Source organism: Mercenaria mercenaria, chromosome 6 (assembly GCF_021730395.1).
Source record: "Mercenaria mercenaria strain notata chromosome 6, MADL_Memer_1, whole genome shotgun sequence".
Taxonomy (NCBI): Eukaryota; Metazoa; Mollusca; class Bivalvia; order Venerida; family Veneridae; genus Mercenaria; species Mercenaria mercenaria.
The window spans coordinates 3,714,575-3,738,530 of record NC_069366.1 but is presented as its reverse complement, the minus strand read 5'-3'; the positions used below and the strand labels follow the sequence as shown (position 1 = coordinate 3,738,530).

General features: G+C 33.6%; 1 protein-coding gene across 2 annotated transcripts in view; it reads right to left on the bottom strand.

Moving 5' to 3' along the window:
• Positions 1-23,956, bottom strand: part of LOC123549860 (arylsulfatase J-like) — a 123,339-nt gene that overhangs the window by 84,386 nt on the left and 14,997 nt on the right. For both annotated transcript variants that reach the window (XM_045338300.2, XM_045338299.2), the window contains one exon: positions 10,844-11,031. In XM_045338300.2, coding sequence (XP_045194235.2) covers positions 10,844-11,031 — 188 coding nt within the window. The remainder of the gene's footprint in view (positions 1-10,843; positions 11,032-23,956) is intronic.

Sequence of the window (23,956 nt, the reverse complement as noted above, 5' to 3'; positions counted from 1 at the left end):
CTTTAGCTCATCGTAAACGTATTAACAGATTAATTTATAAAAAATAAAATAATATATAATATATACATGTTTAGAACAAAACAATATTGTGAAAGATATGAATTAACTCCTATTCAATTAGATACAGCTTTAATATCTGTCTTGGGAAATAATGTTAAGCAACAAAAAACGGATATCACTTTACAATTAATGATAGAAGCTCATATTTTGATTCATTTAATGCTTATTTTGAAGTAAGTTTTAAAGTGAATAAGCTTGCTAATGGTAATAATTATGCTGATGGAGATCAAATTGCTTTAATTAATAATGCAGCTTCATTAATTGATCAGTTAGTGGTTAAACAAAATGGAAAAATTGTTTATGATTGTAGTAATTTATACAAAGTAATAAATGTAAAGGATTTAGTTGAACTATCTAAGGATTATGCAGAATCAACTGGAACAAATGAATTTATCTATTTAGATACTACTGCTGTTGCTGAAAGTAGGGATGACCAAGCTGAATATAATAAAGGTTTTGCTACTAGGAAGTTATTAATCCAAGGTGGTATTGAGGTAAATGCTAAAATTCCATTAAATAATTATTCATTTTTTCAGGGTTTAGAAACTAATATTATACCTCCAAGTCAAATTCAAATAACACTGCAGTTGACAGATGATGATGAATTAATTTTTAGAGCTAATGCTGCTGATGCTGGTAGAGTAATTGTAACAAAATTAATTCTATGGGTTCCGCGTTTAATTTTCAATGAATTTGGCCTTAATTTCATTTATGAAAGACATACAAAAGCAAGATGGTCATACCTTCGGGAAATGGTGACGCAATCAACTAATACACAACAAAATAATATAACCTTTAGAATAACAGCTGGTATAACAAAACCACAACTTGTATTTGTTTATTTACAACGACCTGACAAAAGTAATTCACAAGAACATAACCCACACCTGTTGGAAACATTTAAGGTAAATGCTAATAATTATAATTGCACTTTGAGCTCCTGTCGTCTTGAAGTTGGTAATGGTGTTTTTTATCCAGAAACAGAATACACAAGTATATCAAGAATATATGATGATGTAATTAATTATTATTATAAACAAAATAATAAGACTACTGGAAGTCTGCTAAATAGATCAAACTTTTTTAATTTATTTGGATTTGTTCATTTTAACTTGGAATATAAAAAGGAAGTAATAACAGAAGATCCTAAGCATATTACATTAACAGCTAAATTAAATATTCCACCAGCAGCTAATATTCGTGTTTACGCAATTGTATTGTATGAGGAAACAGTTGAAATAAATACTATTGGAAATGAACTTGTTATTGTTTAAATAAAATAAATATAAATTATATATAATGTCATCAAATTATATTGAATATAAAGTTAACCTTACAGATGGACAAAAGAAAAATTTAGCACAAGCTTATAATAATAAAATTCCACATACTTTTAGATTAAAACATGAACAATTACATGGAAAATTCCCTTTACTATTAACAAAAACACAAATTAATCAAATTAAAAAAGCTGTTGCAAATAAGAAGGGATTAGAAATTAAAATTTCAAAAAAAAAACAAATGTCCAGTCAAGGTCAAAATGGTGGATTTTTAGGAGCTTTGGCTGGTTTGTTAGGAAAAACAAATATGAATAAAATGGATATGAACAAATTTATAAAATAGAAAATAGGTGTCTTACCGTGATTTTTTTTTCACAAACAGCAATTACATTAAAATTTTGTAACGTTGAAACTTGCCACTTTTATGAGCCTCGGTGGTGCAATGGTAGCGCGCTTACTTTTTAAAGCGGATAGATTTCCCAAAAGGGATAATTTTTCTCCGTATCAAACCTTTGCAAATAGAAACAGATGGCCTAATGGAAGGGAGATACATAAAGGAATCCTTTTTGCAAACTTTGAACCCCTGCAACTTTCAAGGTACACGGTAGAACATACTTAGACCATATATCACGAAAATCCTGCTTAAAAAGGTGCAGTACTTTTTGTTTAGAACATGTTTTAGATCTAAATTATTTTGTTAGCTATAAAAGTTCATGCTTCAAGTATTTCAATAGGCATAAGTTTTATTTTTCGAATATGGGTGGACGGATAGCTCAGTGGTTTGCACACTGGCCTTCCAATCCTGAGGTCGGGGGTTCGATTCCCGGCAGCTACTCGGGAATTTTCAGAAACGCTTTTCAGTGTTTCCCACCCAACTAGAGGTGTACTGGTCAGGAACCCAAGCAATCCTTGCGTGCATCAGTGCTATACACTGGGCATGTTAAAAAACCAGGCTGTCTATTCGCAAAGAGCTAGGCTATGTTAGCCGGACAAGCCTGTATCTGATTTCTGATCTCTCTGTCACGGGGGCTTTGTCTCAATCTGTACCTCTGGTCAGATCGCTCTGTGTCTGTACTAGTAGAGGATGAATTATGCGCCCTGTGTGGCTGCATTTGAACTATGTAAAGCGCCATTGAACGTGAAATTGATCATTAAAAGGGCGCTATATAAATCTGGTATAATAATATTTTTCCAAGATTCTTTAACACTACCCTTAATTTAGTACCTTTTACAGCCTCGTCACTTTGTGACATCGCATTATATGAAAGGTTTCACCTATAATTATCTTACGCATACATGTAAATAATTATTAATTTACCTTCTGTACAATGTAGTGTAAGCATTCTGGAACTTATAATAATGGTGATTTTGTCCGAAATTTTAGAGGAAACATCATTTTGTTACTGCATCCTACTTATTTTGTAATAGCATGGACTCGCGGGCTCATTACAAAAAAATGACGGGAAAATAGTTCATTTTCTGGAGTGCAAGATTGTAAAAATGCAATTTATACGTGGAAAAGCACCATGTTTTATGCTAACCCTGAAAGCGATGTCAAATACCCTTAACCTTCATTATGTCACCTATATATCACTCATATATACATGTACCTCCAAAAATAGGCGAAACTGGTATGAGGTAGCCTAGTGGTTTTATTACCTATGACGTTCCTCGTTAGAAATTATTCAAATTTCAGTATATTGTTGAAGAGACATTCGTCTTTGGATTTCGGATATTTTTGTTATTTTTCAGGCGTTTCTAAGTAGAAAAAGTCAACAATAATATCAATATAAGGCATAAAATATGAAAATCGGTTGTTGGGAAGTCCTACGTTTTATGACCTGTGACGCCCATGACTGTAAGATGTTGTACAAATTTCAGTAAAATATTGAATAATAGTCATTCCCCTGGAGGTCTGGGTGATTTTTCTTACTCTTCAAGAGCGTTTAAGTAACACGTATTGAGCAATTTTATACCCCTTTGTAGCAATCGAAGCCATTGCACAAAATGTTAACTAAGTTTCCGTTACCATACCAGTCACGATTTGTATATAAAGTTGTAATGTGTTTTTAAAGAAACCAGGGAAGCCAGGACCACTTTTTGGAAAAGAAAACAAGGGCTGCAGTCAAATGACAGCCATATCTCCCGCCGATGCCATTTGAAAAAGGGCCATAACTCCAGAACGAGTTGAGCAAATCCAAGATATGTTCTTTCTCCAGAACTTAGCATTAATAGTAGTAATCCCTGAAAGTTTGAATCGATTCAATTCTATAAATAATAAAAAATGAATAAGGAGTTGCGGTCACAAAAAATTTCACTATATATATATAAACAAGGACTGCAGTCAATTGACAGCCATATCATTCGCCGATGCCATTGAACAAAGCTTTATATATAAATCATAACGGGTATCGTAACAGAAACTTAGTTAACATATTGTGCAATATATATATAACAAATAAAAAAGAACCCGGAACGGAAACAAAATATCGTAAAATTATAAAATGACTTCACACGCTCGCTTAGTTTTTCTTAAATTTTAATATAAATCAGCTAGATTAACAAAAGAAAAATACTTTATTGACTGTTTTAAACCGAAATTAAACATGCGGAACATTTCACATGATACGGATTGATAAATAACATTATAACGTCATTAACTCCCCTATTTGACGTCGAAATTACGTCCTTGTTTCCTTGACGTCAACGTCAATTCTATTGAATTATAGATATATACATATTAAGAAAAAAGTAACAAGGAGCCTTAACTCCCGAACAGGTGGAGCAAATCCATTGTTCTTCCTGCACAGCTAACCATCATTAGTAGTAATCCCTGAAGGTTTGAATCAATTCCGTCCAATAATGAATGATGAGTTGCGGTCACAAAAATCTTGCGACGACGCATGCACGGTCGCACGCACGGACATGTGCCGTCACAAATTCTCCTCCGATGCTTATCGGTGAGGGATAATTATGTTGTAAGTGTACATTAGATGGGTTAGGGTCATGGTTTGGGTTACGGTTCACACTTCTATGTGAGGGTCATTTTTCTACGTGTGGGGGAGTCATAATATTATGACCGGGGAGTCACTGTTCTAAAAAAAAAATAATGACCTGGGGTCATTATTTTATAGGGGTCAGTTTACAACGTTACCTCGGCACAAGAACCCCGAGAAACACTGTCAGGAGACGAGTCCTATCGCATAGATGCTCAGCCTTTGTCCTTTTAATTGAAGCTGTATCTCATCATGTTTGCCCTTACTCCTCGATGCTCAGCGCTTATACACTCAACAAAATTCCTAATTGGTCAGTTTATATTGTATTACTATTTTGTTAATAATGCATGTATTCACACGAAATTTCACATACCGACATTTGAGTAGGTAATGCAGCTAATTATTGATTTATTTCCGGCGACTCACAGCCAAAGTAACCGCATTAGGCGTTTTGACTAACATTACATATTTTGCACGTGCAGGTTATGTGCACTAATATGCACATGTTCGTTTATACTTTTGGCATTACTGACGAAAGTTCTGCTAGAAAAATGCATATTATGATAAAATTGACACAAAAGAAACGCGATCCAGCTGTCGGAATGCTGCTAGCCGGGACACATTTATGACACGTGTGTATTAATTTTTGCAATTTCAAAAGAATTTTGATAAAATTTGTTTGTAGCCGTTACGTTGATGGTTATTTCCATTTTTTAACCTTATTTCCGTTAACAAGAACCTTTGGTTGGTTATCTACCATCCGCGCTCTTTTGGCAAAATTTAACCCAAGGACAATTCATTAAAGTGACCGATTTTGAGTTTTGTTGTAAAATTCCGACAGCCCGGGCGCGTTGCTCTTGTGTCAACTTCACAATGATATGTGTTTTTCTAGTGTGACTTTCGTCAGTAATGCCAAAACTGTTCACTAACAAGTGCATATTGGTACGCATACCCTGCACGTGCAAAATATGCAATATTGGTCAAAATGCCTAATGCGGTTACGATGGCCCTGAGTCGGCCAAAAAAAAATCAATAATTCAGATGTCGGTATGTGAAATTTCTTGTAAATACATGCATTATTAACAAAATAGTAGTACAATATAAAGTGACAAATTAGGAATTGTGTTAAGTGTATGTTATCACTTGTAGCATTTAACTATCATATAGATATGACCCCGGTGTCTTGGCTGTATTTCGCCGACAGCATTGAACCTCGTCTATAAGCTGGAACTCTCCTACTCTCTGAATAGATTATCAAACCCGAGGTTTCTGTCTCAGCTTTCAATGCTCAGCCTATATATTTGCTATTGTCTATAGCATTCAGCTACCCTAAAGGTAAAACTCCTATGCGTTGGCCTTATAGCTCAAAACTTTGTTAAAATTTTGCTACTCATTTTAAGTCTATGAACTTCAAACGTCAATAACTTTTTATCAAGATACTAGTATCAATTATTAGTTGAATCCTCGATGTATCGTCTTCAATCACTGGATGATCGTTTCGTCATAATCTACCTATTTATACCCTAGCAGAAGCTTTGATTGGTGCTATTTATAGAGCTTTTTTTCTGATTGGTCCAAATTCGAACTTAGTATTTTACGAGTACCTGCGCTAACAAATAGTTGGTTCCCTTTAACAATTGTATAGAAAATAATGTGTGATGCTGGAATCCAGCTACCACTGTAATTAACCAAAATCGTCTATAAATGACCCAAATCCTAACATTTACAGCAATTCAACTATAATAATAGCAATGATACAATGAAAACTGTGAAATCATTTAATTTCTAGGGCATAACATTTCGTGGTTTTGGTCTAAACGGTAATTTCGTGGGGATATAAATTCGTGGATTTCAACTTCTTTTTGTTGTTGCATTTCAACTTTTGAACATAAAATTAATGAAATTTTATATGTTCGTTGGGATTAAATTTCGTGGATTGAGTCAAAATTAGTCCTCTACGAATATTGATGATTTCAGAGTTTCTATGCTTATGTGTAACGTTATCAACATATCAAATATACAAATTATTCTAAAAAAACATTTGCTTACAATATGTCTAACTGCTTAAGAATATATATATTTTCTTGCTTCATTGTAATAGTTCTTCGCCTGATAGAACAATCTATCCTTCAGTCGTCATGTGCTCATGTCTAACCTTTACACGAATCATAGCTGTAATTAAAGATATCCTATGCCTGAAAACGCGATGATCACAATCAGATAATGCATAAAGAATGTTACCTTTAAGTGTAGTATAGGTGGCTGCATTCTTTGATATGTCTTTTCCTGTTGGATTTTCTTTCTTATTTTTATGCCAAACGCTAGCCATAGAATTAGTCGGCCTGTACCAGAACAATTTGGAAAGGCCAAATGAAGCTTTTTGCTTTTTTGTTTTAATGCATTGTTGGCAAACAAATGCATTCATGCGCATATACGGCTTTGTCGTGGGACTGCATACAAAGTGCTGGATGTATCGTTTGGCATTATGTTCTTTTATGTATTATTTGTGTTTTCAAGTATCAGAGCCTTTGTTTATGGTATTGACTCATTGAGTACCCGTTAGTTGAATCAAAGGTTGGCTGTGCTGCTGTCAGCCTCCTTCTTCAATCAAAATTATGTTTGCCAAATTTTTCCACCGAGACCACAGCTATTGATTTAGCTCTACATTTTATATAAAAAAGTGAAGAAAAATTTAATATCTTTTCCGGCTCTATTTCTGTTTACAGTCAATTCATAACCGAAATATGGAAAATCCATTCATTCAAAATATTCTTCTTAGATTTCTTGAACTATCTTTGAAAACGTACATCATATTTCGTTGGATTCCCAGTCATGTTTGTATTCATGGAAACGAGAATGCTGATATTGCAGCAAAGAAATCCCTTTTATTATCACAATCTAATTTGACATTATCACCTACCGATTTTAGGCCCAATATAAACAAATACAATTTATCTAAATGGCAATTGTAATAGAACAATGCTTCATTCAATAAACTTCATGATATCAAACCTACTCTAGAGGAATGGCACCAAGGGAACAGATCTGTTCGCAGTGAGGAAGTTGTTCTTTCTCACTGTCGAATAGGTCATACCCGTTTGACTGATTCTTATCTTTTGAATAAAGAAGATCAACCCGAATATGCACCATGTCAAACACCGCTAACAATGAAACATATTTTAATCGAATGTGTGGACTTTGCTACGCAACGCAGTACATATTATGACTTTCAATCGTTGAAAGAGTTATTTGAAAACGTTCCATTTGGAAATATTTTATCGTTTTTAAAGCAGATAGGTATATATCAAAAATCTAAAATTTCATATTTTTATTTACATCTTGCAATATTATTATGTTTGCAGCTGATATTTTATCACACACTTATGTACATTTTTACAGAACTGAGTTTAGATATGCTTTACATTTTTATATGGATGTTTTTAGATATGTTTTACATTATTCATAGTGTTTTTTTTTTTTACATTTTACATGGATGTTTTTAGGTATGCTTAACATTTTTACATTCATGTTTATGTTTTACAGTTGGCGTTTGCAATATGACTTCTTCTTGGCGATATACGACCATTTTGTATCGATTCGCCGTAAAACCCAACTCACTCACTCACCAGTTAGTGCACCGCATGTTGTAAGCAAAGGCATCATGCTGTAAATCAGTAAAGAGTCAGACAAAATTCAATTTCCTGGAGAAGACACAGCTTGAAAACATCTAAACTACCTGATGTTTACGTTTCTGATATGTCCACAGAACGATTTATTAATGAGGTCATGTTTGGGGAGAGACAATATGACATAAGCATACTACATAGCTGGCAATCTTTTTCCTATATAAAATTGACAAATTTAAAGTGACTGCAGCACCCAGCCGAACTCGTTCTGAAGTGAGTAGCTTACATTTTCTTGAAGAATTTTGTCAGTGATGAAAAATAAATAAGAGAAAAGTGGGGGTCATGCTTTTCATTCAAACACACAAATTGCAAAATCAAAATATAAGACCCCATATTGTATTAGTGGTGTGGTTTCCACGATAAATTCTGTCAGGTTATTATTTCATTATGAAAATGCATCTTAAATGTCATTGATAGATCTGTTGTGTGATTTCAGAAAGGAATTGCAAAGAATAAAAATAGCTCTAAAGAGCAAAAAAAGGAAGACTATTTGAATCAGCCATTATGCGACTACCATTTTTTTCATTCCCAAGAATTATATGATATGATGAAATTCTTTCATTTTTATATGAAAAATTGGTATTTCTTACCGACATACCCTGATGTCGATACGCAGACATTATTTATACGAGTGTTTCTGTAAAATATAATAAAGACTGTTGCAAAAGTCCAATAATAAATGATGTCTTCGACTTTAATACAACCTTTGTACGACGATTTAATAAAAATAAATTTGGTGAATGGAATGTACATACTAGAGTAATTAAACATATCTTTTGATAGTAACAGCTATAGAACACAATTTATGGGTTGTTTTTGTAGGTCTAAACTACACATGATTTTCTTCAATTTTATGCTGAGATTCATTTACATATAGAACTCATATGAACGTTTCTGTTAAATTACGAATAAGATGCACATTGTAACACTTTTGAATTATCTTTTCATTTTTACTGCATTTTGATAATTCAAAATTATTTATGTTGTTATTACCATTCGACAATAACGGGGCTCTAGATTTGCTTCAAGTATATACTGTGTCAACTTTCATACATTATTTATATGGGAAATTCTGCTAGATTGTGATAACAACTGTTTCCCGCTGTAATACTTTTTTCTTTCATTTTATAGGTGTCTTTTTTATTTTTATTTTTATCATTCTCTTTTCTCTGTTTGCGTGTGTTTGACTTATATGTAATTCATTCTTACATGATTTATATGAAAATTTCTTGTGAAATCAATAGAAAGATCCTTTCCATTTTAGAATACTTCAAATTATGTACATATTTATATTAAAACATGGCAACATTTCTGGTATGATTTTAGTATGTCTACCCTATATACATTTCATTGTCTTTGACTATATTCTGACATCGATTTGCATACATTATTATAACAATGAATGCTGCACATTGCAACAGTTTCAAATTGTCTTTAACTTTGCTCATTGCTTTTCATATTATATATTCATATATTGTTTATTTTAGTATTTATGTCAAAATACGATAAAGAATGTTTCAAACTGTAAGAAGTTAAAACTCTTACATTTTTGCTGCTTTTGTGAAACATGTCTCTGTGCGTAATTTCTTATGAATCATATGCTAGTGTAGACTTTAATACAAAATTGATATGAGGAGTTCTTCTAAAATTAGAATAACCAGTTTTGCAATGAAGAGTAATTTAAAGTAACGTATATTATTACTACCACATGCTAGATTGATGAATTGTTTTAGGCTATAAGCTGTATATATTTGTTTTGCCTCAAACACATCCTATTCTCGACTTTTGTACTTTTTTATATGAGTATACCTGTTAGATTTTGATAAAGGCTGTTGCCTACTGTAGCAATTAAGGGTCACCGCTTTCCTACAAATTCCCTTTATATAAACGTATGAAAAGTCTTTCTGAAGTCAGAAGAATGACCTTCGCACTTCAGAATAACTTATTATTATCCATATTTGGTAGTAAAACAAGGAAAAGTTTCTGGCATGATTTTGGCGTGTCTTACCTACATGTATCTGATTTTTTTCAAATATATCCTAGCCTAATTTTTTTTTTGAAAATCTTAAATAATTACTAAGTTAAGTCTATTATATTTAACTCGTGCGATTGCTGAAGTTATTTTAATTTAATGTTGATTTTTTCTAAAAAAATATATTTATAGAAAAAATATACTATGGTTAGTATTATTCTTCTGCAGTCTTTATTTTAATCACGCAAATAAGACATTGAAGCACGATATAACAAACTAAGGTATTTTCTGGAAAACTCAGAATTGTTCTGTTCGATTTCATAAATTATATGCTAATGTTGGTTTTATTCATAGCAGGATTTTTTCTTAAATTAGGGGAACAATCCACGCAATTTACAATAATCTTAAATAACTTATATATTATTATTCTCCCTTGACAAAATTTATGGGATATTTTTAGTCTCTAAACTATTTATGTTTGATCTTCTCCAATTATATGCTGATGCTCACTATTGTACAACAACACAAACGTTCAGCACAATTATAAAACAGAATAAAATGTAACAATCTATGTATGAATTATTGTTAACTGAAATTGTAATGAAAACAATAAAAATTTGAAAATATCAATTATAAATCAACTTTTCTTCTGCAGGAGAAATATTACTTTCTGAAAACGCATTTGCATTTCAATAATTTAGCTCTGAATGTTCTTACAGATACCATCGCTCACCATTATTACTTGTAAATCGCATATCCTGTCAGAAGTGTTTATAAGATTTCGGGGGTCACTTTTAAAGAACTGGATCTAGTATATCAGATCTTGTTCGAAAAACTATTGTTTCCTACCTTTTCAAGATCATGTCCATTTATAATGTCTTTTACTTTTGAGCCAAATAAATGTGTTGAGTAAGTACCATTGTATTTCGATATGTTTGCTGGTCGGTCATTCTCCATGAGGTCGAATCCGATCATCAGCTTCTCTTGGTAGTTTCCTGTCACATGCGTGTAGTAGTCGGAATGGCCACTAAGAAAGCCTTACAAAAGATATCAAAATTTACTAGTATCATACCATCAAGGAATATTCATTATTAAAGTTGTTTGCAATATGAAAAAGATAAAGCAATAACAGCAATTTAGATTATCGCGCGTCCAGCACTTTTTGACCACTAGTGAGAGTCCATTTTGACCACTCTGACTCTCGACCAAGTGAAAACCATAGGCTTTGAATCCCGTTTAAAACAACAAGGAAAGCGAATATTAAGAAACAGGCTACTTTATATTAAATGGAATTCGCAACGCATACACAATTAAAGATTTAAATAACTAACTAACTGAAGGCGAAAAAGAGCTTTTGCCTTCTAAGCAAGAAACTTTTAAAAAAGAAAAAAAGTTAAAAGTCGAGACGATAGAGAAAAAAAAGAATATTATTTATCCTTATATTTCTATTAAAAAGAAATATTTTAATAGAGTTGCGCTTGATTTATGCCAGAACAACAAAATACAAATAGGATATGCGATTGTTACAAACAGATGAACAATAATAAGTAATGAAACAATTTTAAAATTACTATTGTAACAGAGTGTGAAAAACAAATGAAACAAGAGGGCCATGATGGCCCTATATCGCTCCCCCTGAGTTTGATTGCTTGCTAGAATAAATTTCTTTGCTAAAGCTTCAAAAAAAAAAAAAAAAAAAAAAAAAAAAAAAAAAAAAACTAGATGAATAGGTCACGGTAAAGTATCTTCAAGATGACTACTGAAATCTGTTAAAAAAGTATACAGGTGGTCCCAATGCATTGCTGTAGCTTCAAAAACAAGAAAGTAGGTCAGTAGGTCAGGGTTGATTGATGTAGCTTCAAAAACAAGAAAGTAGGTCAGTAGGTCAGGGTTGATTGATGTAGCTTCAAAAACAAGAAAGTAGGTCAGTAGGTCAGGGTTGATAATATTTAAGATGAGCATTGAAATATGTATCAAAAGTTCTACATGTAGTCCATATTCTCATAATGTATCTTCAAAAACAAGAAGTTCGGTCAGAAAGTCACACTTAACACTATTCAAAATGGGTATCGAAATCTGTATAAAAATATACAAGTGGTACTAATTTCTATACTGTAACTTCAAAAAACGAAGAAAATATGTCAGTAGGTCCCGAATAAGACTATTCAAGATAAGTATTGAAATCTGTATCAAACATTATACATGTGGTCCAATCGATTTGCTGTAGCCTAAAAACTAGAAAGTAGGTCAGTAGGTCAGTGCTAAGAATTTTTAAACTGAGTATTAAAGTACTTATCGAAAGTTATTGACGTGGTCCAAATTTCCAAAAATGTATACGTCATCCAACTTTCAAGGCCTTATCTTAAAACAAAACACATACAAGTAGGTCAGTAGGTCAAGTTTACAGTCAAGTGACCCCTAATTACTTGAAGTCATCAGGTAATTATAATTAAACAGTCTGGGAAATATGATCAGATAATTTTTGAAGTATTTTTTTCCTATATAACTCATATACTAGTGATCCTCTTTTCACCCCAGGGGCATAATTTGAACAATCATGTTAGAGAATCACTAGGCAATGCTACGTACCAAATATCAAAGGCTAAAAGCCTTAAGCTTTGAGGCAAAAATATTTTTTCCTATACAAGTCTATGTAAAACTTGGGACCCCCTTGATGGGGCCTCTTTTGACCTCAGGGGCATAATTTGAATAATCTTGGTAAAAGAGCGCTAGGCATTGCTACATACCAAATATCAAAACCTAGGCCTTGCAGTTTCAGACAAAAAATATTTTTTTTAGTTTTTCCTATATGTCTATGTAAAACATGTGTACCACTGAGGCGGGGCCTCTTTTCACATTAGGGGCATAAGCATAATTTGAACAGTCTTTGTAGAGGACCACAAGGCAATGCTACGTACCAAATTTCAAAGGCCTAGGTCTTGTGGTTTAAAGCTTTTTCCAACATAATTCTATATTAATCATATGATCCCCGGGGCGGGGCAATATTTGACCCTAGGGAGTTAAGTTGAACAATCTTGGTAAAGAACTACATATGGTGCTACATATTAAATATCAAAGCCGTAGGCCTGGTGGTTTTGGACAAGAAAATTTTTAAACGTTTTCCCTATATAAGTGCAAGTAGACCATGTGTCCACCAGGGCGGGTCCATATTTAACCTTAGGGGGATAATTTGAACAATCTTGGTTGGTGATGCTAGTGAGCAAATATAAAAGCCCCATAAGCTATGGCTTGGACAAGAAGATTTTTTTTCATTACGGTTGCCATGACAACCAGAGTTCTGTTGGGAATCTTATTTTTTGAACACTTTTTTAAGGAAGACCATGCAATGAATATTCCTGTGAAGTTTCACCAAAATTGGCCTGGTGGTTTAGGAGATGTTGTTTAAATGAAAGTATGGACGGACGAACGACGGACAGACAGACGCCGGAAGGTGAGCAATCACAATAGCATAAAAGCACTTATGCAGCATTAAAAGACCTATGCATCTAGATCAATAAATTAAAGATTAATAAATAATGTGCTGTTAAGGTTATTCGATTAAAATAGAAAAAGTTGAAACTTCACAGGTCGCTTAACACGACAAAAACGAAAATGTTGCATTTGCAAAGATGGAACATAAAAATGACCGTAAAAGTTAAAAAATTAGATGTTTCGAGTACATTTTGCTTATATATATGAGAAATTGAGGAAGCTTCAAGTCGATACTTATGAAAATTAAATAGAAATTGTATATACATGACCCAGCAAAACAGTTTCTTTTTACTTTATTACATTCACTGGATATTCTTAAATCTGAACTTAGAACTTTAAAATCTATAAAAATAATGGTTGTTTTATAGGTAGAATTTCCGAAATCTATTCAATCGTCTAAGTATCCAGTAACTATATATAAGTCAAATTATTTTCAGTCAAATACTTTTATTATCATCAATGTAAATTAAATAACAATAACCCTTTACGTAAAGTATTTGATTAAATAATAAAAAGAATTGATAACTAGATTTCAGGAGGTACTGAATGGAAAATAGAGTCAGTATATGCTCATTAAGTACATAAATTAAAATAGAGTCCCTTAGCTGCTTCAGATATAGAATTACCAAAGCCATTGAAAAACCTTAAAGAGTTTCAAATTATAAAAAAAATAACAACAATCATTGAAAATACTGACTATACTGGGAACAAATTTCCTGTAACATGAAATCAAATACCTTCAATTAAAATTCAGATGATATTTCATTTGATATATTTGGTTATGAAAGTAATAACATTTTTCCATTATCTATATCTCAATTTCAATACAAAGAGCATTGCGCTATGTTATTGATTAATGAAGATAAAATATGTCACTATGTTTGAATTAAAGACTTGTTTTAGATTGATGTTCAAAAATATCAAGTACCAACATAAAAAGAATAGTTCTGCAAATCTTTTTCTTTCTCAAAAATGTGTATTAATTGAACATATTCCATATTGTTCACACACAGTTCAACTATTAACGATGCTTAAACTGTAAAAGTGCCAAAAGTGGGAAGTAAGGTATCTTGTTAAAACTATCGTAAGCAATTAAAACTGTCCACTGTAAACCAACAATGCCATCAACGATGCCATTTTAAGCACACATAAAAGAAGTGCAATGTGTTCTATGTATGGCATACCAAACTGCCAAAAAATAAAGACAGGTTTCAGACGCAGAGTGAAAATGCTTTAGCAATGATTTAAACTTCCTTTTCATTTTCTTATACTTGAATTGATGAAATTTTATGTTCCGCTTATCTCACGGAGAATTGTAACTTCAAGAACTATTGTTTATTTTTCTCTATCGGCGGAAAATGGCAGTTTCGGCAGTTTCGGATATTTTAAGAGTGGTGGGCTATTAAATTCTCCCGTATTTACTGAGATCTGCAACTGCCGCATTAAGCTAGTTGTGCTTGTTGTTCGAGTGAAAGAAGTATAAAACACATTTATGTTTATAGTTTAGTATCGTTGAGCTTTATAAAGGTATAGTGCATTTCAATCGACTTTGTGGGGCGGGGTTTCAGGACGGTCCACTACATTATTATACAGGATATGTAGTATATTCGGCAACCTGATTTCTTATTCACTGGCCATCTACATTAAACTGTAGCTCTATCTGTTTTGCTCATTCTTTGTTCTTCTTTTTTAATTACCAATATTTGCATAAGCAGAGATTAACTCCGCCCCGTCGGGTCGAATAAAACGCACTATAATAAAGTACGTAACATAAAACGGAAAATTTAAAAAGACGCGTCTTAAGCAAACCAGACGATTTGTTAAAACTATAACTTAAATAAAGAAGAACACTGTAATAACCGCTTAAAAATATGCAGTACTACGACTTTGTGTTCATTTGATTTACTTTTTTCCAAATAAAAGATAGGAACAAAGAAAAAACTGCGTGCGTACCACATCAACGGCTACAGGGCATCAGTCATGATTATCGTTAAATTTAATATAATGATCGCAAAACACAGATCTTAATCAGCTAACACTCAATGTATTTATAAGAGAAGAAATAAAACACGACAACGTCTCAAAGCGAGCTCAAAGAAATCAGATTTAGCTAAAAATACAAATGTTATTATATGTAACAAAGAAACTACTCACTACTCCAAAGAATTCGCGAGAACCTATTCACACATTTTCTTTCATTTAATCTTTTTTTCACAACTTCAGATAGTTGTTGTATATATTTTTCACCGACATATATGACATTTACATACATAGGGGCGAGGCTTCATGTCACTAAAATTGCTGTTTTAAGTAATATACCGGAAATCATTACGTAACTATTATGCAAATGACATGATAAAACATAGGTCACTTAGGTAATCAAGACCGTGTGTACCCTAATTAGAGCGGATTATAAAAGTTCCTGAAGCATATAAGATGACTTTGATGTGACATAATTATGCTTTAAAGCCCTGCTCTGTGGCTATTCAAATTATTTTGTGTGTATGCAACCCATGATTACAATAGGTAACAGTTAACGGCCAAGTGCCACACTTCAGCATGCAAAACCACAGGTATATCATATAGAATTTTTTATAAAATAGACTATTTTGACAGGCTTCCCTGTTCATAGTCAGGACTTTCATGTCTTTTCAGTGACAATTCAAGGTTAAAAGGTAGGACGGGAGCAGGGCTTTAATGCCTTCGGTCATCAATGTCATAAAAGAACGCACTCGGATTATTAATATTGAGCCGCGACATAGGAAATGCAACATAGTGGCTTTGCAACCAACATTGATCCAGACCAGCCTGCGCATCCGCATGGTCTAGAGCCATGCTGGTAGAAAATCCACTATGTTGATTTTTTAATTGTACGGCTCATATATCAGGTGGTGGAGCTAGGCTTTTGTTTTTTAAATGAAAAAAAAAACCATTTCACGCGATATCTAGCATTTTTGAATCTATAAGAATTATTATATAAATTTTGTATACTTTGGAAATTGGGTTAACATTTATGTCAAATTATTTTCAAATCCCTTGATAAATGGCAGAGTTATTGACCACACAAGAAACACCTTTAACTTCTAAGTGTTGACTTTTGAGCTAGGGGTCTAGGTCTTGCACATGTCACCTCATCTTATTATAGGGAACATTTATGCCAAGTAATTTCAAAATCCCTTCATCAATGGCAGAGTTATGAACCGGACAAGAAATAAACCAGGTTAACCTTTGACCTCTAAGTGTGACCTTGACCTTGAAGCTAAGGTGTCTAAGTCTTGCGCATGACACTTTATCTTATTATGGTGCACATATATGCTAAGTTATATCAAAATCCTTTATATTTGATGGATGAATTACAGCCCGGGCAAGAAATTTACCGGACGCACACACGCACGGACGGACAGTACGATTTTAATATGCACACCTTCGGGGGCATATCTTTTTTTCTCTTTTTTTCCTTCACCTAAATTTGATGAGATCAAAATTGATGGAAAAGAGTTTAATAATCCGAAATGATCAATGATAACACGCATTAGTTAATGTATATCAGGTGTGGTTTTGCAAAGATATTTTCCTTTGTCTTGCGATTGATATTTACTATAAAAAACTCATTACTGACCGAATAGATTGAAATACCATATAACTCTAACGTAATTTATTTTTTTGCAGTAAAGTCATTTTGCCCTACATAGATAGCGCAAGCGCGAATTTTGTCTCCCGTTGCTAGTAAAATAGCTGTCTTTAAAAAAGATCTATACTTGCGTTACAGTAAAGCGTGATTCTTTGAGCTCGCTAGTAGTAAAACCTCTGAAAAACATTCATATGACATAATGTAGCGGCTCAAAATTTGAGTCAGATTCGAAACAGAAACTATTGGCTGCTAGCTCTACTTGTACAATCAATAAGATTGACTGATGTATCTAATATATGGTACATATTTATATAACATGCTACAGAACACCCATATTTAGCAAATTAACAAAATGATATTTTTTATTTATACTTTATTTCTTTCAGATCGCTTTGTGCATGCAATTATCTTCAGTCGACTTGCGGAATGTACAAACAACTCCAACGACTCCCTAAGATGATAACACGGAGGAAAAAGGAATGAAGAGTTAGTTGATTTTTAAATTAAATTTTGTTATGTTGTGTGAAACGTTTATAGATCAGGTGAGAAGTGCTAGAGAACACCTATATTTAGTTAAATGGCAATTAAACATAACAGATATAATGTATTTTGTTGAGTTAGAACTTATGTATAGTTGCTTTTTTTAAAGTAATAAAAAGCAGACACCTTACCGACAATTATCATCTTATACAAAAAGGACGCCCTAGCCTTCCCTAGTATTTTCAAAATTATGTTTTAATGACGTTTTTTGCACTTGTATCAACGCAGACTTGTGGCATTTACGTGTTTTCAGCTCATTGTCTCCATAGTTTGTAAATTTTCCAAAGAACCGATGTCATAGTGATTTTATTTCCTTTTTCTTCTTCTTCCTTGTACAGGCCAGAACTCCAATAACTGGAATGGACTTTGTTCACGGTTGGGTTGGGGCAAGACAGTCGCATCTCTAAAGGCTGTAAAGTTAAAAGTTGACTAAATGTATATACAGTTAAAACTATTGTACACACATGAGCTGTCTACACCGAGTACAGAGGCGGGGCTGCTACCAAGGCATGGAGAGCAGCCTTGAAGGCCTCGATGTCTGTGATGTCCGTGACCGTGGTTGGCAAGCAGTTCCAGTCCTGTATCATCCTGGGAAAGAAGGACTGCTTATACACAGTGACGTTCGTGTATGGGAGAAATAGCCCCCTGGAACCCATAGTTCTGCTGTTGCTGCCTCTGACAATCTATGCTGCCTCTGGAATGTCCACTTAGTTGTGGGAGATCTTAAAGAGCATAGTCAATCGTAAGCTTCTTCGGCGCTTTTGAAGAGGTTCCCAACCAAGTCTAATAACCAATGCTGTGACGCATCCCGGAGTCCTGTCAGTGTAGTTGTTGCACACGTATCTAGCGGCACGACGCTGGACTTTGTCAAGACGGTTGACATATTCATTTTTAAGGGTCTCAGGAAGCTGCAGCATATTCCATTGTAGATCGCACCATTGATTTGTAGGTGGTGTCACCGACCGCTTTGCTGCAATCTCTCAGGTTGCGGCAGAAAAATCCAAGTGCTTGGATGCTGTTGCTTGAGTGTGCTTCTCCCATTGAAAATCATCGCTGAGGGTTACGCCAAGGTACTTGGCCCTGTCGTTAACTTGGAGACGCTGACCGATGAGATAGTAGCTGGTCTCCCGACAGTGACGTTTGTTTGTTGTAATCCTCAGCACGGTACATTTATCAGGGTGGAAGCTCATCTGCCACTTGGATTCCCAGGCCTCCAGGGCTGTGAAGTCTTCTTGGAGCTTGGTGGCATCTTCCGCGTTGCAAATGTGTTTATATAGAAGGGTATCATCAGCTAACAGGTTGGCTTGAGACGACTGCCAACAGTGGGAAGATCGTTGATGTATACCAGGAATAAGAGGGGTCCCAACACTGTTCCTATTCGCCCTGTGAAACTTGAGTGATAATTTAGAGCAATAGAATGACGTCATCTCTTCCGACTGCGCAGGGAAAAAAATTCTCGCCGATAGGTTTGCCTTGTTAGCTTCCGGTGGATATTTTGAAATCCATCACCATGTGCGTTACCACAAAGCTCGGTTCTCGAACAGGCCTGCTCTTAAAGTTCTCTACAACGCATGCATTTATACTTAATCTGCGTTACATTAGTAAACACATTATCTTTCCGACGTATGTTTTCAGTTTCTGTAATTGTCTTGCTGATAATTTTACAGAAGGGTAGATTTTTAAATAATGAACGATTAGACAGTCTGTTTGTGCGACAATATCATACATCTTTTAGGATCAGGTTGTGCGTATATTTTATAAAGAATTTACCGATTTAATGAATCCAAACTACAGGCGAGTAGTATTCATAAATAATGAATTGTGATTGTTTCAGGTATGTCTGCTTCATTACGATTGACAAAAATTGCACATCTACTTTCAAGCTGGTGAAGAACTACTTCAAAATGTAAGTTAAGAAAGAAGATGGTAATTTCCGGCCACAAGTGTCAAAATTTTGAAATTAGTGTGAGTCTTAATAAATACATTGTTTTCCTCAATGCAGAGTCTGTGGCATGACAATCAAGGGTGAATGTTAACGTAACTGCTTACAAGCATTCATCTGAATTTATGCAGCCACTTTAAGTACTTTAGAGTATTTAAATGATATGAAAACCATATATATCCAATTAGTATTACATGTCTTTTACCAAAAAAGTTAAGATGCCTATGTTACATATAAGAAAAATAATCTGTTACAAAAAAGGCCCTCTGAAAATGAAATTTGCAGCAATAATGCGCACATAGATATTTTCTAAATAATTAAATGATTAAAACTGAAGCCCGGACATTCACAATGAAATTGATTTAATCTTATCCAAATACAATAAACAATAATATTGAGTAAAGATAAAGCTGTTTTATCCCAATAATACCATATTTCGCCAGCAACACGGAACTACATAATTGACTATTTAGCATTTTACTCAGTACTCATTCCCCATGTGGTGTAAACAGTCCTTAACAGGGATTTCTTTCACACCGCACATGTAGATGGGTGAGGTTTCATTATTCACGGTTTTCAGAATAAATAATAAATTCTCGTTTAATCATTTCTTTATTTCTTTCAGACAACCGTGAAAGTGATTGCTGTCAGGAAATGGTCTTTGCCTTCAACAGACTTGTGTAATGTCAAAACCACCGCGAAATTGCTACCTACGATGGTCAAATGTATGATAAAGAAATACAAGAATGTAAGCTAAATTACTACATACGATGGGCAAATGTTTAATAAAGACAGACAAGAATATAAGCTAAATTACATGAAAGTTTTCTATAAGGTTTAGTTTAAACAACTCTAGTGTATTGGCTTTAATACAGAATGAGACGAAATGAGCAGAATAACCGGGAACAGGAGGCAGACACTGGCCTTACGTCATCCGCACATGCGTCGTAAAATATCGCAGATGTGTTTTATTATCTAAAAAGAATAAGATTTAACTGCAGGCTGACATATTAAGTTTTGTTATTCAGAACTAGATATGACTAAATTTTAACATTGATTGCAAGTCGACCTCTTCAGGATTGTGTTCTTCATTCTGAAAGGCAATTCTGATATTTGAATATTCAAGATTACGAAGACGTGTATACTACGCTGCTGGTGGTGTGTATGAAAAGTCGAATCAACAAAACTATCATGGTAAAAGTCGCAATAATTTCTTACTTTCATCATCGTACTTTGAAGTTTCGACATTTCGCAATTGTGGTTACGTTGTTTCGACTATTCACCAATATCGTAGTTTCAACTTTTGTTACACCGTACTTTCAACTTTTCATTACCGCACTTTCGACTTTCGTCATCAAACTTTTAAGTTTTCAAATAGTACAATCGCCTTCATGGCGTCCATGCGCAAAGGTCTGTTTAGCATTACACGAGGTAGAACGCACAAATGTAAATGAAATTACATGATTTATTTATCAGCCTCGTACCCGATTCATTTACTGATAGGGTTAGATACATCTTTTTTATTATGGCGTCACTTGTCAAGAGATTTTAAACACCGAATCTGTAATGGTATCTAAAAAGTCAAAGAAGTTCTGCACGTTCGGATCAAAAGTTTTCTCCTAACATGTAGAATTTCATTAAACTCCGACCTTTTAAAGCCTCGAAATATGCTTAGAAAATTCGGCATACAAAACAAATAGGGTTGTGTGCTCGACCTTTTTCAAGACCTATTTTAAAACGAAATGACATCACAAAAGTTTTTGTAATTGTAGGCTATGGGAAAATAACAATTCTGACAACATATTGGAGAAAATAATTGTTTCTACATTGTAGATTTTTATGCAGCCTCTCATCGTCTTCAATGTAAAGGCTTTTATTAAAGATATTTGTTCACGATTGCAGACGCGCAAATATCATGCTGATTTTCAAACATTTTTCGGAATGAGATAACGTTTAAGATGTTTTGATAACATATTTTATCTTAAAAAAGATAGAAACGTTGCTCTTATAATAATTTACTCATCGATTACGTTTAATTCATAAAGTTGTTTTCATACAGACTTTATTCCACATTTTCCTGATTGATCACCTTCGAACATTACTTCCGGTTTATCAAACATGTAGAACTACCTTCTTGTAAAATTAGAACGTCTTCATCATGTTTCACATGTATTTAAAGAATGAACTATTACAAATTAACATTGTATTTGTATTCATACAAATACCATATTTCATATTAATCCTACTTGTTAAGAAATACTATTGAACACAAAAAGGTTCATGTCTGTGTCATAAAATCACCTGATAACTAATAATTGTATTCCACGAAATAATCATACATATGTATGTGCGTTGCAAGCTTGTGCGACTGTGCGTGTGCGCACAAAAGACGTGTGTTTGTGAGTTTGTTTGTTTTAATAGAGATGTTTTGCAACATGATTTCATGGGTATTTGTATACGTGTTCGAATTAAATAATTTATATTTCAGGGGTCGAAGAAAAATAAACCTCTCATTGCGGTAAACCAGAATACAGCACGTCATTTTGCTTCATATACGTGCTATTCAAAAGATAACAACACTTTAAAGCCAAGAAAACCCAATCTAACGAGATGATTTAACTATACTTGTGTCAGTCGTTTGACTTTCTAAATCATGATATTGTTTGAGTATCTAATATATATCTTGTGGAAATTCGATCCTTTGCTGATGAATACCTTCTATCATTTAATGAATATTTAACTAGAACAGATGGAAACAGAACAAAACAGAACGGACCAGAACAGAACATTCTACTTAGAATTAAAACTTTACAGTTTCTCGTCCATTACCAAAATAACTAGAGTCATCATTTATGGTGATCTCTGTGAACGACATCGTTATTGCCAAATCATTTATCATATACGATTTAGGACTGGTTTTCTGCGGATTCTGAACTTACAGACATTTTCTTGACAAAATATTGATAAATCAGTTGATAGACCGATATCGAAGTTGGATTTTGCTGTAATCCGAAAGCAGCATAATACAAAAAGAACAATGATTATAAGGATTTGTAAAAATTGTTCCACCTAGCGTTATTTTGACATAGGAATTCTACACGTTTGACAAACCGGAAGTAAAGGCATGATGTCATTCAACCGGAAATATAACAGAAAACCTGGACTCGGCATAAAGATTCTCCTTTTCGTTTGCCAAATTTAGAAACTTAAGATTTTCTCAATTTGAGCCAAAAAGAAAAAAAAAAAAAAAAAACAAAAAAAAAAAACAATTGTAAGGAATATTATTTACATTTGTGATATAAAAGATGAATCTTATATATGAAGTTATACATATCTGTGTTTTATTTGATAATTGCAATATTTTGGTACTTTTGACAGTGTCTTAGATACTTTAACATCATTAACCTCGTTTCGCGCAAGTAACTAACTTAACAGGAATTTCTAAGGAAGAATTGTTTTCAGAATTATCCTGGAGACATATGCTTTATCATAAATTAGATCTTTAAAGTGTTTTATAATACTCCAAAGAAAATCACTTCACATACTAAACATCTGCAATACGTATTGTCCGATACATTTAATCGAGTTGCTTCCTGTAGATAAATCGAGACGTCAATAACGTCGGCTTTTAATTTTACAAATACGTTTTGTATGTGCTTGTGCAAATTCTATGGACATTCTTGACACCTCAGATACTTAGTTGTGCCATCAAAACCACTGTAATGGGCATTTGATAGTTTCATTATCTATACTGTAAGACTGTACATGTTCTTTCTCCGGCTACATTCATGTACTATACATTTGTATCTAACAATGAAAGCATGATGCTGATGTAGTGATGTCACGACATGATGTAACAGAGAAGCGGTACTACGATGCCACGATGGTGAGGGAGCGATCTTGTTACATCGTGATAGGTCCATTCCACCACTTTTTTAGACTCGTACCATCACCAAGTTGCGTCACCTGCGCTTGACCCCTGACTATTTACGAATCAAAATACGGCTTTCGCCTTCAAGTTTAGCATTTCTTCTTTCATTTTCTTTACTTCTGGAAATAGCTGAAGGTCAAGTGACGTCATTTTATGTGTTGTCAAAAACATATATATGCCTGGCAGGATCGCATAAATATGTGTTGGCCGTCCTAAGGTTTATGTCACTTTTCTTTTCAAAAACGCTAGATAATCAGAGACAAGACTGAAGTCAAAATATTCAACAGAATTATCTTTTCTAAAAAAATAATTATCTAGTCGGTTGCCAGACTAGCATGAAACTTAAATGCTCCCTATTTCCTGCAGGTTAAAGAGAAGTAATTTGGTTAAAATATACTTCCGTGTCATAGTTCGAAAATAGACCAT